Consider the following 15,695-nt stretch of genomic DNA (forward strand, 5'->3'; position numbering starts at 1 on the left):
TGACAGAGCCTGGCTTGTTTAGCCACTCTTGTGTCCTCAGGGGGTTTGATTTCCTTCCATGTTATTGCTATTATGTGTTACATAGCGATGAACTAGCCAGGACACATTGTTATTTTTCCCCTGGTTTGCCCCCGGTTCGTAATCCTCCGTCACCGTTCACATTTCTATTGATTTTCAGCCAAACTCGGGGGTTGGCAAATTACGGCCACCCACCTGTTTTTGTAAATAAAGTTTTATTGGAATGCAGCCAAGCCTGTTTGTTTATATATTGTCTGGGGCTGCTTGAGCTATGAGGGCAGAATTGAGAAGTTGAATAGCTGAGTGACAGAGACTGCATACGGCCCCTGTGAGGGTGGAAAGAACAACTGTTTTTCCTCTGCTCTCACACTACAGCAATCAACACTAAAGACTTTTTTTTTTGAGACATAGTCTCACTCTATCACCCAGGCTGGAGTGCAGTGGCACAATCTCAGCTCACTGCAACCTCCGCCTCCGGGTTCAAGTGATTCTCCCACCTCAGCCGCCAGAGTAGCTGGGATTACAGGCACCCACCACCACGCCCGGCTAATTTTTGTATTTTCAGTCAATATGGGTTTTCACCATGTTGGCCAGGCTGGTCTCGAACTCCTGATCTCAAGTGATCTGCCCACCTCAGCCTCCCAAAGTGCTGGGATTATAGGTGTGAGCCAGTGCACCTGGCCACAGAACATCTCCATGACCAAATGTGTGTCTGTTTTTCCCCAAGCACCAAGCAGTGCACACCAGCGGGGCATCCCCCAATTCCACTCCGATGCTGTCTACCTGAAGATAGCCTCGGGTCACACAGTTTGAGGGCTCAGTCCCCAAGACTGTCCCCTCCTTCCCACCAGTCACAAGTCCAGGCTTCCAGAACTTCTGACCGATCAGCTCCAAACCCGCTCTTTGGGTTTAATTTATTTGCTAAAGCAGCTCACAGAACTCAGGCAAACTTACTTTTACGTCTACTGGTTTATGACAAAGGTTCTTTTAAAGGACGCAGTTAAACAGCCAGATGAGACACACACAGTGAGGTCTGGAAGGGTCCTGAGCCTGTCCCCATGCCACCCTCCCAGCATGTGGATGAGTTCTTGTTCACCTTCTTACAAACCTCCGTGTGTTCAGCTATCTGGAAGCTCTCTGAGCCCTGTCCTCTTGGCCTTTTTTTTTTTTTTTTTGAGACAGGTTCTTGCTCTGTCACCCAGGCTGGAGTGCAGTGGTGCTATCTCGGCTCACTGCAACCTCTGCCTCAAGGGTTCAAGCGATTCTCCTGCCTCAGCCTCCTGAGTGAGCTGAGATTACAGGCATGTGCCACCACGTACAGCTAATGTTTGTATTTTTAGTAGAGAAGGGGTTTCCCCATGTTGGTCAGGCTGGTCTCGAACTCCTGACCTCAAATGATCCACCTGCTTCAGTCTCCCAAAGTGCTGTCTCTCCATCTGACTGCAAGGAAATGAAATTGCAGGGAAGTGAAGTGACTTCCCCAAGCCATGGAGTTGTTGGCTGTAGAAGTGCAACCAGCAGATCATCTCTCCTGGGCTCTGCTCTTCCTAGAATTCACAGTGGAAGATGTATACCCTACTCCCACCTATTCCTTACCTCCGAGCCTCCCTACACAGCAGAGACCTCTCTCCTACATGACTGCCACCCACCATTGTCCTAGAAATAAGTCAAACAGTGGCATTTGTCAGTCCCACATCTAGTCGTAGCAGGGTGCTGAGTGGGGCAGGCGTGGTGGCAGAGAAAATGTGTGTCTTGGAGCAGTGAGAAAAGGACTCAGGGCTGTGCTTCCTCAAGGAGTCTCATGGCATGTAGCCTGCCTGGAAAGTTTTCTGCCAGCATCTAGCAGGTTGCATTTCACAAGCGGCATAAATCCTCCTTAACCATTTGCCCTTACAGCTAGTTTGCATGTGATGGTAAATCTGAATTGTTACTCAGTGACTGTGTTTATTAAGAACAGCCCACCTGCAAGGTACTGTGGCATCGAGGGTACCAGGTTAGGAGGAAACTAGCATTTTTTTTTTTTTTTTTTTAGACAGAGTCTCGCTCTCGTTGCCCAGGCTGGAGTGCAATGGTGCTATCTCAGCTCACTGCAACCTCCACCTCCCGGGTTCAAGTGATTCTCCTGCCTCAGCCTCCCAAGTAGCTGGGATTACAGGCGCCTGCCACCATGCCTGGCTATTTTTTTGTGTATTTTTAGTAGAGACGGGGTTTCTCCATGTTGGCCAGGCTGGTCTCGAACTCCTGACCTCAGGTGATCCGCCCAAAGTGCTGGGATTACAGGCGTGAGCCACAGCGCCTGACCTCAGCAAAAGAATTTGGTAAGTCTAGAGGTAAAGCTTAATACTGTAAAGATGCTAAAGATGCTGTCTTCCCAGATCATTAATTTAGTGCAATGTCAGTCATGATCCTAGATTTTAAAAAGCAATTTTTTAAAATATAGAGACAGGGTCTCTTTGTTGCCCAGGCTGGTCTCAAACTCCTGGCTTCAAGTGATCCTCCTGCCTTGGCCTCCAAAGTACTGGGATTACAGGCATGAGCCACCATGCCTGGCCCTTAAATAGATTTTTAAATATAACTTGACAAAATAAATCTCACTGGATTGAGAAAATACATAAACATAGCCAAGAAAAACAATTTTTTTGAGTCAGAGTCTCATTCTGTGTCACCCAGGCTGGAGTGCAATGGTGCGATCATGGCTCACTGTAGCCTCACTCTCCAGGGCTCAAGTGATCCTCCAGCCTCAGCCTCGCTGGTAGCTGGGACTACAGGCACACACCACTGCACCTGGCTAATTTTTTCTTAAATTTTTGTAGAGACAGGGTTTCACTATGTTGCCCAGGCTGGTCTTGAACTCCTGGCCTCAAGTGACCCTCCTGCCTATGCCTGGCTGAAAATTTTCATGAGAATGGGGTTGTGTAAGTATGTTCACCCTGACAAAAGAGCTGTTTGCTTTGGATTTATGGACTTTTCTGTATGTATATTACACTTCTATAAATGTTTACAAAATTTGGGGTAGGATATAGAAAGTAGAGATAAACTTGTCTTATAAAAACATACTACAGGGCTATCATAATTAAAACTGTAAGGCATAATAAGACAAATAGCTCAATGAAATGGAAGAATCTTGCTACAGAATTTAATGGGTAAGACATGGGGAAATTATTGATTGTTCAATAAATACTGTTGAGACAATTAGCAATCCATTTGGGAAAAATATAGACCGCCCCTCCTGACCATATCATACACAAAATCCCCTTTAATTCCAGGGGTTAAAGATATAAATAGCATGATCATTCCCTGATGGTAGAAGGATTAATTCATACTGCCTTTTTGTAGGACAATTTGGTAGGCTCCTTCAACATTTAAAATGTGCAGGTGGGGCGTGATGGCTGACGCCTGTAATCCCAACACTTTGGGAGGACAAGGCGGGTGGATGGATCACTTGATCCCAGGAATTTGAGACCAGTGTGGGTAACATAGTAAGACCCTGTCTCTACAAAAAATACACTAATTAGCCAGGTGTGGTGTGTGTGCCTGTGGTCTCAGCTACTCAGGAAGCTGAGTTGGGAAGATAGCTTGAGCCCGGGAGGTTGAGGCTGCAGTGACCCATGATCGCACCACTGCACTCCAGCCTGGGGTGACGGAGTGAGACCTTATATCATAAACAAATAAATATATGTATGTATTTGTGTGTGCATGTGTGCATATATATATGTGTGTGTGGGGCTGGGGGTGTGGGTGTGTATCCCTTGCTCCAACAATTTCATTTCTTGGACTCTCTCAAGTTGGCCTACACATATATGTGCACATGGATTGATGTGCATCTGTGTTCACTGTGGTGCATATAATGTGATAGTGGAAAACTGGAAACTACCTCCATGTCCATTAGGAGGGGAATGGCTAAATTACATACATCCACACAAGAGATTACCATGTGCCACAATTCAAATAAGATAGGTTCAGTCATTCATGCAACAAATATTTATTGAGCAACTACTATGTGCTAAGACCAGTTCTTAGCACTGGGGATAGAGCAGAAAACAAAACAGTCTCTGCCTTCATGGGGATTATATTTTAGTGGGGTTGACAGCCAATGAACAAAGAACAATAAAAATACAGTACGATTCAGAGTGAGAATATTGTGAATCAATAAAACAGGGTAAGGGGGGACAGGGACAGGGAGGTGGCATTTCAGACTGGGTGCTCATCAAATCTTCTCCAAGGAGGTAACATCTGGGCTTTATTTGAGGGAGCTCTTCATTCACGGAAAAGAGGTCTCCAGAAACATTAAGAAAAACAAAACAAAAGTAATTATAGGACAACTTATGGTTTTTAAACTATGCCTTTGTTTTCCTAAGCATGCATATAGGTATACAGGTATAGATCTGGACATCAGCCAATGGCTGGACATGGTGGCTCACACCTGGAATCCCAGCACTTTGGGAGGCCAAGGCAAAAGGACAGCTGGAGCCCAGGAGTTCGAGACCAATCTGGGCAACATGGTGAAACCCCATCTCTACAAGAATTACAAAAATTATAAAAATTAGCTGAGCGTGGTGGTGTGGGCTTGTAGTCCCAGCTACTTAGGAGGCTGAGGCGGGAGGATCACTTGAGCCCAGGAGGTTGAGGCTGTGGTGAGCTACAATCGTGCCACTGTACTGCAGCCTGGGTGACAGAGACTCCGTCTCAAAAAAACTAAAAAATGTAGACATCAGTCAAACTGCTAATATTAAAGGAGTGGTTTAACACTTAAATTTCCAGCAAGCACATATTCACATGTTACTTTTAGAATAGACTTTTCAACTCTGTGAACAAAAGCTATTTAGAGCACATATGCAAAAGAGTTGGGTCAGCAGAAGCAGCTTAGGGGTTAAGAGCATCTTCCCTGGGGCAAAAATGTCCCCAGCCGGCTCAGCTGCTAGCTTTGTGACCTCAGGCAAGCTGTGGCTTCAGTTTGTCTAGAGTAGCTGTTCCATTTGGGTTTGTACCTAGAGGGAGGAGGCCAGGGGTGCTGCTGAACACCCGACAATGAGCAGGACAGCTCCCCCATTTGTCAAGAGCAATGTGGAGAAGCCGTGCTCTAGAACAAGGGGCAGTGTCCGCCTCTCAAGAGTTGAGGACTCACGGTGTGCAATGCACTTAGCATAGGCCCTGGCACATAGCAAGTACTTAATAAATAGGAACTATTTTTATTACTGGACTTCCCCGAAAACTAAAAAAAAAAAAGTTGAGAGTGTGGAGGACGTGGTAGTGCCAGGAATCAGTTCTGCTGAATCCCAATTCCAGCAGCTGGCTGGAAGGGATCTCTGACCTCCACAGCAACAACGGTCTTCACGGGGTGTGTGTCTGCCAATGGGATGGCCTATACAGAGCTCCTCGTTCCTTCTGTTTGGTTTTTCTGGTTTGAATCTCATCTCCTGCCAGTAGTTCAGGGACATTCCCACCAGATCACCTGGTCTCTTGTACGTATTCAGCTGTCCTCTCTCAGACATTCCCTGTGGTTCAGAAGAAACACCCTCAAGCTTCTCTTGTGGGAAAACCAAAACCCAACCCCACCTCACCTCCCACCCCCAGCTTCCCACGCTTCCTGTGGCCCTGACCTCCTCTTTCCACCCCTTCCCAGGAAATCCAAGAGACACCCACTCTGCTGCTATCTCCTCCTTCCACCCCATCAGGTCAGCAGAACGGCTCCTGCCACATTTCCAACACCTGGCCACTGCCAACTCACTGCTTCTCCCTCTTCCTCTTGTATCGCTTCTCTGCTGCCTTCAGCACTGCTGGCCACTCTCCTTCTTGGCCTGCTTGTCCTCCCACCCCTCCTCCTGCTCGCTCATCCTCCTTTTCTCAACCAGGTTCTCAGAGGCTGGGCCAAGGCTGCTGCCTTCTCTTACTCTATGCTTCCTGTTCTCAATCCCCCAGCAATCTCACCCGCTGCTGGGTCCTTACTAACCTCCTCCACCCAAAGACTCCCCAGTCTGCCTGTAGCCCCCACCCTGCTGTCTCTGCCAGGTTGTCTCAAAACTCCCTGAACTCAGCAGTCACAACTGATCTCGTATCTATCCCGCCAATCTGGTCTGACTCTAGTGCCCCCATCTCAGGGAATGGCCCTGTTACCTGTGCAAGTGGGAAGCCAGCAGCTTAGGTGGAGTCCTCCATCCCCATCACCCCTGGCAGGTCCTGGGAGCACGACCTCAGTATCTCCCAGTCTCCCCTCCTCCATCGTCCCTGCACCCATCTCACTCGCCCCTGCTTCTCTTCTGCTTCTGTACCATCGCCCGTTCTCCCTGCAACCAGAGCCGTCTCTCAAAGTTGCTATGGAATCCGAATCGCATCACACAGCCCTGCCTGCTGAAAACTCTTGAATCCACTGCTCTAAGGATGAAATGCAAACTCCTCCCCCTGTGCGCCCCCCTGCCCCCTCTACTCCAGCCACGCTGGCTTCCTCCCTGCCCTGCAGCTGTGTGCCACACGCTCCTTGTCTCCCCCTAGCTCACTTGCTTCCACCTTCCCTACATTCCCAACTGGAATGCCCACCCTACCATGCACTCATCACCTGCAGCTTCCCCTTTTGGACCAGGTATTGAGGATACAATTTTAATCATACCCCCCAGTGGACCGTAAGTTTAATGAGGCCACTGATCCTGTCTTATTTTCTCTATTACTATGTCCCCGGCATCTGACACTATTAATACTGTGAGTGGCAAACATTCAACACATAGAAGCCATGATGACAATCTCTGAGCAGAATCTGGCATATAAACCCTACACTGATCCCAGAGAACCTCTGGAATCAAACTCCATCAACCCTCACCACCCCCTTCACCCCCAAGTCCCCTCACCCAAGTGTCTTATGCAACTTTCTTGGTACCACCTGGGTGATTCTTGAAAGAAAACCCAAGCGTGGGCGTGCCTGGGCAGCACAGTGGAGGACTGCTTCTGTTACACTGCGTAGCTTTTTACTCAGCCCGTTCACCCGCAGCACGGGTCAGGCAGTATTTACCCCAGCAAGACCCAGAGCTCAGCTGAGCTGCCTTAAGTTGAACTCCTGTAGGAAAGGAAAGGAAAAAGGAAAGACCCCCCAAGGACCCAAACTGTCCTAGACAAAGAGAAATGACCACCAAGGTTTGGTTCTTGAGTATGTATTTTTTACTGAAAAAATCATTCATAAATTAACATACAAAAATGTACAAACACATGAGTAAATAATGTAATGACAAAGGACTATTTTTGTGAAAAGTGTTTTTTAAAACATCTTTAGATTTCAGTGCAAAAATGTACCCCTGGCACCTCTTAAAACGTAAGAGCAAGCTCAAAAACACGTAGTGATGGAAATAAGCTAGCTACGCTCAATGCCATCGTCAATGGTGAGTGGATACAATCAATCCATGTGGCTCCTGCTCAGCTATTAATGTCTGTGGTAGAGCATCTCTGACAAGAGGACCTATTATGTCAAAATGAGTATTCTTGCAAATACCCCCCCACCCCCCAAAACAGCATGAACAAACGGGGACACCTTTCCCTGCACACAGCAATCAAAGACAAGATTAAGGGGCCACCCATCAGTAGCCTTGAAGATTTTCAGCTACCAATATATGCACAAGGTCACATTTGGTTCCTGTTTTTTTTTTTTTAACATGACAATTTCACACTATTAACAGCACACGGGCCTGGCTGTACGTTTTTAACTATGACATTTCCCATATGATATTCGAGGCCTGGTGGACACATGACTGACAGTGCACATCCAGAGATTCCACACTCATCAGACACAGACATGACTGCAAAGGTATCAAAGTGACCCCACTTTAAGCAGTGAAAAAAGACCTTTCCTTTTGTTCTCAAATCAGCATTTTCTAAAGTCAGGTGTTAGCCTTTTGCCAACAGTGTGTACTTGATGGTAATTATGGTAACGTAGAGCTTCAAACAAGATCGCCTGACAACACTGCCGCATACACACACGGCACCCAGGACTCAGAATCAGTCTGTCCTGGCAAATCCTTCCAAATGACATCATAGTGTTGTCACATTGAAAGCAACTCACAGCCTTCAGTGAGGAAAGGGGAGAGGAGAATGAGAAGGGGAGAAAAGCCAAGGCAGGGACAAAGGCCCGGTGGGGGATGGGGGTTGCAGGGTGGAGGGGGGTCTTTATTGCTATATGCACCATAAAACAAAGGAAAACCAAATGAACTTCTGTGTGTAATGTTCACTTGTGAAGGTATTTTAAAGCATGAAATGCTTAAGTCTTAAAAAACATATGCTATAGCTTACCGGCATTTTCAAGGGCAGGAACCTGCTCTCTCATATGAGCCGATAAGAGCTTTGCAATGCAATTTATTTTCTAAATACCACTCTATTCTTCAAAAGAACAACAACACAAACAAACAAACACAAAAAAAACAAGGCCTGGCCAATCACTCCCACAGTTTGTGGGGATCATATGTCCACAGAACCATCACATGCAACGAAAAAAGCCCTAACCCACACACATACACACACACACACACACCCCTACACACACCCATGTAAACTATGAAAATCAAGGAAGTTGAAGGCAAACAAGGCAATTAAAAAAAAATACGAAGTACTCTTCAGAAAGTACTCCTCATCACAATATATAAATATGTTTTATGGAAAACAAGGGCGGGGGAGGAAAACTGGCATTTTCCAGAATTCTGCAGAAGCCGACAGAGACTACAATTTGAGGGCTTTGGTTTGGGGAAAAACAAAGAGGCACAAATTCAAATACAATTTAGAATATGACTTCAAGGCTGGGCGCAATGGCTCACACCCGCCCATAATCCCAGCACTTTGGGAAGTCAAGGTGGGCGGATTGCTTGAGTCTAGGAGTTCGAGACCAGCCTGGGCAACATGGAAGAAACCCCCGTCTCTACTAAAAATACAAAAAATTAGCCAGGTGTGGTGGTGTGCACCTGTAGTCCCAGCTACTCGGGAGGCTGAGGTGGGAAAATGGCTTGAGCCTAGGAGATGGAGGCTGCAGTGAGCTGTGATCGTGCCACCACACTCCAGCTTAGGCGACAGAGCCAGACCGTCTTAAAAAACAAAAAATAATATGACTTCAAAATGCAGGTGGGGGTGTGAGCAGTGCACCTGGGCTCTTGCTGTCTGGAGCTTTATTAGTCTAATTTCAAAGCTTCAATCCGGTCTTACCTGGATCCCAGCTGCCCCACAGCACACAAGTGTCACCAGCTCCCTGGCTCCTGGCTCCCTATTTGAGTGCTCCTTGGTTCTATGTTTCAGTTACTAATGTTGACAAAGAATCTTTCCAGAAACCAAAAAGGGACACAGAGGAATCACTGAAGCCAGCTGGTAATGTAGGCACATTGTTCAGAAACTGTGGCCAAGTTCCACAAGAGAAAAAGAAAGAGGGGGAGGGATTCCCATACACACCCCCGCCCCCCGCCCCCCGCCCCGCCATACTGATGAAAAGACAGAACACGAAGCCTGGAGAGCCAGAGATGTGTATGCAGCGAGCCCCGAAGGGCCTGCTTTAGGCAGGAAGCAGCCTGCTCTAACAGCAGCCTCCCGCTTAGCGGAGAGTGGGATGAGCACGTGCGCGGCCGACAGGGAAGAGTGAATCCAGAGCAGAAGTCAAGGGCAAGACTCGTGGGGGAGGAAGAAAGGGACAGAAGCCAGCTCCCAGCAATAAAGGTCGGGTTATTTTGTTCTTTTGTGACATGCCCTATATCCACTCCCTCCCCAAAGTGACAGCAATTCGGGAGATGACATTCTTCAACTGCATTTTAACTGAGTTCCTGCACTTGCCAACCAAGTAAGTGGCCTAATATATAAATCCTCAATTTGAATTGGAGCCAGCTAGAAAATTAAATTTTAAAAAGGCATTTTACATGGCTTATTTACAATTATACTTCTTCAAGAAGTGATTGTTATATATTTATGTCTATTTATCTTTCCCAAACACCCTCCCCTCCACCCTCAATCCCCACCCAAAGAAGGTAATTTTTTAAAAAAATGAAACCAAAGCGAACACCAGAGATCTAGAAGAATGGTGTGGAGTTTCATTTGCTCTTCCTAAAACGCAGCTGCCCTGTGGTGGGTTTGCCTCTGCTCTGAAGGCCAAGAGGCTCCAAGGTCATGTGTAGGGACAGGCTCCACGGCAGGACCACGGCAGATCACAGTTCATCATGGGTTCTGAAGACTGCGGCTAAGACAGGATGTGGGGTAGGAGATGGGGAGAGAGCAGCGGGACAGACGTCTGTCTTGTGAAAACAGAAAGCCAGTGCTGACGAAGGAAGTCCCCAAGCTCACTCCCTCAGTTCCAGCGGCTGATCCAGTGAAGGCGTTTGTGCGTGTGCTGTCACATTTTCCCCCTGAACTCTGTGATCCTTCATGAGACACGGTATTTCTGTTCTCTTGCTGTATAGACCCTCCCCCCTCCAAAAAAAAATCTCATCGGACTGCTTTCTTGGTGGCGGTGGGTAAAGCAAACGTACATTCTCTCCTCTCAGTACTCGTTCACCTGAGCCAGCTCGGGTGTCAGGTTGACAGTTATGTTTTTATACAAGGCGTCGTATGTGATGTTTGCAAAGTAGTTCAGGTTGTTGAGGCCATCCAGCCCTTGCCGTTCTTTTGACTTCCTCAGCAGAGCATACCTGTTTAGGGAGGGAACAGAGAAGAGGTGGCTCTGAGTGAGGATCCACGCCTCTGCAGCCAGAGGATGGAGCAGGGCGTCCCACAGCAGAGGACGCAACCCATGGCAGCACTTTTGCAGCACAAGGCGGGCGCACGGCCAATTCTGCTATGCCAGGCTGAGTGCTGTGGTCAGAAACACCTCCTGTGTTTCATGCCAGGTGCTTCACTTAATTATTTCATTTAATGCTCACGCCAGCCCCTGCTAGCAAATGAGGAAACCAAGGCTTAGTAATGTGAGGTAACTTGCCCAAGGTCAGAGAGTGGGGAAGTGGGAGGTAAAGCATTAAAAACACAACAGATGAGAAAGTTCATACTCTGTATTCAGTGCCATTTTACTCCCATGAAAACAGAATTTCAGCAATTAGAATTGGTTGTCTAGAGCACAGTCTTCCCCACAATTTAGAAAAGACACACACACACACACACACACACACACACACACACAAAGAAAGAAAAGGTAACACAGCAACTGCAGCCACCCAGACAGAAGCTCAGGACACCATTCGGAACGGGAGCCCACGGAAAGGGCGCCACTGCTCTGTCACCTCAGGGACCTTCATCCAAGCTGTTTCTTCCCAAATTCCCCTAAGGCTACTGGGGAGACCACAAGGCTGAAGACATAGGACAAGTGATTTCCTTCGAAGAATCTTACTATTGAAAATGTTCACCAACGGTCTGATCCCTACACTGGTCTGCCTCAGAGTTAGAATACATGCAACAGCTGTCAAACAGCTGTCAGAACAGGGCCTCGGGGTGGGGAGTAGGAGAAGGGGCTGTAATATGCTCTAAGACATCCGGACATGAAAGTATAGGGGATACTTCTAAGAGACAGAGATAAATTCCACCAACCTTCCAAGAAACTGGACTTCTCCTCGATGGTGATGAGGAATGGACTTGTACTTTCCTGTGTCACCCTCTGGCCGGCTCACAGAATAGCCTGCATTCTGTACTCTGTCCAAGACCAAGAGAACAGGCTTTTAGATACAACGGTAATAGCCCAGGAGTGACCAAAGCCTACAAGACATGTTACAAGCTTACCCTGGAAATCACACACAGCAAAAGCTCTCACCTGCTCAACTGACTCACTGTGTCATTTCTTAAAAACTGAGTTAAAACTCAATTTTAACTGAATTAAAGTTTTTATGTGAACGGAAAAAACAGGCTGGGCTAGGTGGCTCGCGCCTGTAATCCCAGCACTTTGGGAGGCCGAGGTGGGCAGATCATTTGAGGTCAGGAGTTCGAGACCAGCCTGGCCAACATGGTGAAACCCCATCTCTACTTAAAAAAAAAAAAAAAATTAGCCAGGCGTGGTGGTGCAGGTCTGTAATCCCAGCTACTCAGGAGGCTGAGACAGGAGAATCACTTGAACCCGGGAGGCAAAGGTTGCAGTGAGCCAAAATTGCACCAGCTTGGGTAACAGAAAGAAAATCTGTCTCAAAAAAGAAAAGAAAAGTATGGAAAGAAATGGTTACTTCCAGGGAATAAAATAGAATCAAAAAGGGGATTAATACTTAGACACTTGTATCATCTAATTTTTTTTTTTTTAAGAGACAGGGTCCACTGTGTTGCCCAGGCTGGAGTACAGTGAGGTGATCATGGTTCAGTGCAGCCTCAATCTCCCAGGCTCAATTAGTCCTCCCATCTCAGCCTCCTGAGTAGCTGGGACTACAGGCGTGTGCCACCACAACAGGCTAAATTTTAAAATTTTTTGTAGAGACAAAGTCTCACTGTTGCCCAGGCTGGTCTTGAACTCCTGGGCTCAAGTGATCCTCAAGCCTAGGCCTTGTGAAGAGGTGGGATTACAGGTGTGAGCCACAGTGCTCAGCCTATCATTTGAATTTTTATTAGCAAAATAGTCCTTGTAATTAACAACAAACACATACTTTTCAAAAGCCAAGCTACAAAGGAAACAGATACCAGGTAGTATTTTGCATTTGTTCCTTATGAGGTTACTGTTTACTTACTCCATAAAAATATTACTTTATTCCACTCACACACAGGATTGTTCACCCAAGTTTGTACAGTACAAGCCTTATGTGACGGCGCAGCTAAATCTATGTAGACATATCACTAATATTCCACCCTTCAGTTTGGAGTGGTTCCAATGAAATGGGCATTTAGTACAGAGAACGCTGGTGAAGTGAAAAGTTTTGTTAGAACCTTTAGCAGGAGGGGCACTTAGTTATAATATGCCTTAAAAACTCTATTTGCATCCATTAAAGGACAGAGCTTAAAAAAAAAAGAGCCTTAAAATGACTACATTCGCTTATAGGAATTTTTCCTAAATAGGAATAACAGGCAAAAGAATTATCTACTATATCACACTCTAAATAGTGGAAAATGGAAAAGATTCTAAATATACACCAGGAAATAGTTACATAAATTACAGCACATCTATATAACCGAATTAAATGGAGCCACTTAAGATCCTGTTTACAGAGTATTTAATGTTGATATAATAAAAACAGTAACACCTATTGAGAGCTTATCACATATCAGATATGCCAGAGCTCTATACACATTACATCATTTAATCCTCACAATCCTGAGATTTGTGATTTTAAAAACTGATACACAGAGATTTTAAATTACTGTTCACTTGCCACTTTTTAAACACAAAATAAACTCAATGAAATGGTAACATGTTACTTATTGTTGTGGGTAATTTATTTTTATACTCATTTGTATTTTATAATGAACGTATTATTTATTAGAAGAAAAAATTGCTAAATTATAATGTTGATTTTTGCATGTCAAAGGAGAAAAATGAAAATAGCTGCATTGTTGGGATATACAGTTTGTTTTTTAAGATATTAAGATATTTTTAAATTAAGATTAAAGATATTTTCTAAAAACTTGGATGTGTGTGGTGTGGTGTGTGTGTGTGTGTGTGTGTGTGTGTGTATTTTTTAAGACAGGTCTCACTCTGACACCCAAGCTAGAGTGCAGTGGCACAGCTCTCTGTGGCCTCGAACTCCTGGGCTCAAGTGATCCTCCCACCTCGGCCTTCCAAAGTGCTGGGATTACAGGTGTGAGCCATCACAGCTGGTCAATTTCATTTTTTTCCTTAACCTTTTAAACTGTAGCTACTAGAACGTGTTAAATTACACACATGGCTCGCAATATATTCCTATCGGATAGTATTGGTCTGCAGTCTAAGGTAGCATTTCTAGAAGACACCGAAAGAACGGCAGAGGTACCTGTTCCAGAGGTCGTCATCTTCTCCACCCCAACCCCAGAAAGCATTAGGAAAGCCATTGATTTTCCGAAATTGTTCCACTGTTAAGCCACTCACTCCGCCAAAGAACTCGGTATAAGGAAGCCTAGGAGGAGATGTGGGACATCAATCATCTGTGTGTTACAGGGTAACTGTTTTCCCTAGAAGGTTCTCATTTGAGGACTAAAAACAGTGCTCTCTGTGCTCCTGACCTGAACCATATGAACTTGCTTCCTCATGCTGACATGTATCAAATTAGCAAAATTAATTTTTGCAAACTGATTTTTAATAGCTTTAGTGAGATATAATTGACATACCCATACACAATTCACCCATTTAGAGTATATCATTCAATGGTTTTAGTTTATTCACTGAATTGTGCAACCATGACCACAATCTATATTAACATGTTTCATCACTGTCCCCTGCAAAGCTTTGCACCCATTAGCAATCACCCCCTACTCCTCCTATCCTCCTTAGCCCCTTATAACCATTTATCTACTTTCTGTCACTATAGATTTGCTTATTCTGGACATTTCAGACACCTGGAATCATATGATACACAACCTTTGTGTCCGGCTTCTTTAACGTAATGTTTTCGAAGTTCATCCGTGTTTTGGCACGTATCAGTATTTCATTGCTTTCTCCTGCCAAACAGTGCTCCAATTGTATGGATACACACATTTTGTTTATCCATCCATCAGTTGATGGGCATCTAGGTTGCAGCTAATTAGATTTCCTTTTCACATCACTCACCATCCTTTCAGATTTAACCTCTTTAATTAAGAGGAAATGATACTCACAGATACATATACTTATCCAATTTGGTTGCAAAATGCCTCGGCATCTGTCCACATCCATAATAGTTGCGATCACTTTCCGGTATGTGATCTACATCATGAAAAATCAAACAGTCCCACTCCAAGTCCTTCATTGCTTCTTGAAAGCCAACGTTGAAAAGCATGGCTCGATTAAAGGGTTGGGTACCAACCTAAAAGAAACAGAACTTTATTTTTAAAAGAATCTTGAAGGAAAATCTTTGCTGTCTTTCCTGTGCCTAAAGAAGAGTTTATTAGAACCAACTGGAAAAGATCACTGGGCTAGTGTAACCAGGTCCAACACCACAAATCAACTCACAGTGTGGCTCAGAAGTCACTGGACCTCTGGCATGGGCACAGTGGCTCACGCCTGTAATCCCAGCACTTTGGAAAACCAAGGTGGGCGGATCAGGAGTTCGAGACCAGCCTGGCCAACATGGTGAAACCCCATCTCTACTGAAAATACAAAAACATTGGCTAGGCGTAGTGGCGCATGCCTGTAATCCCAGCTACTTGGGAGGCTGAGGTAGGAGAATAGCTTGAACCTGGGAGGCGGAGGCTGCAGTGAGCCAAGATCGCACCATTGTACTCCAGTTTGGGCGACAGAGCAAGACTCCATCTCCAAAAAAAAGAAAAAGAAAAAAAGAAAAAGAGAAAGTCACTGGACCTCTGGCCCCAATTTCTTTAAAAATGTAAGTGGTAGCAAACCCAAGCTTCTCTCTCCCAAGGCTACTGAAGGCAGAAATGCAACCATGTAACAGCATTTAGAAGAGTGCCCCGCTCCACAAAGGGAAGAGACAACACTACCATTTCTACTCTTTACCACTTGCTCTTCAGCACATCAACCAATCTCTAACTGTTCATAAACCAAATCTAGTACAAAGAGTGGTTTTTAGTTTTGTCTTGTTTTATTTTTAAGATCTAACTAAGACAACAGTCACTGAGCATGCCAGGGACTCAAGCCTATGGAC

The 15,695-nt window shown here is 45.5% G+C and overlaps 1 protein-coding gene across 1 annotated transcript in view; it reads right to left on the reverse strand.

Moving 5' to 3' along the window:
• Positions 1 to 7,141: 7,141 nt before the first annotated feature.
• B4GALT5 (beta-1,4-galactosyltransferase 5) overlaps positions 7,142 to 15,695 on the reverse strand; it is an 80,670-nt gene continuing 72,116 nt past the window's right edge. Inside the window, exons 6-9 of the mRNA XM_001167173.5 lie at positions 14,710 to 14,897; positions 13,890 to 14,012; positions 11,539 to 11,640; positions 7,142 to 10,649 (exon numbers count right to left, since the gene is read on the reverse strand). Coding sequence (XP_001167173.1) covers positions 10,502 to 10,649; positions 11,539 to 11,640; positions 13,890 to 14,012; positions 14,710 to 14,897 — 561 coding nt within the window. The 3' untranslated portion in view covers positions 7,142 to 10,501. The remainder of the gene's footprint in view (positions 10,650 to 11,538; positions 11,641 to 13,889; positions 14,013 to 14,709; positions 14,898 to 15,695) is intronic.

This window comes from Pan troglodytes, chromosome 21 (assembly GCF_028858775.2).
Source record: "Pan troglodytes isolate AG18354 chromosome 21, NHGRI_mPanTro3-v2.0_pri, whole genome shotgun sequence".
Classification (NCBI taxonomy): Eukaryota; Metazoa; Chordata; class Mammalia; order Primates; family Hominidae; genus Pan; species Pan troglodytes.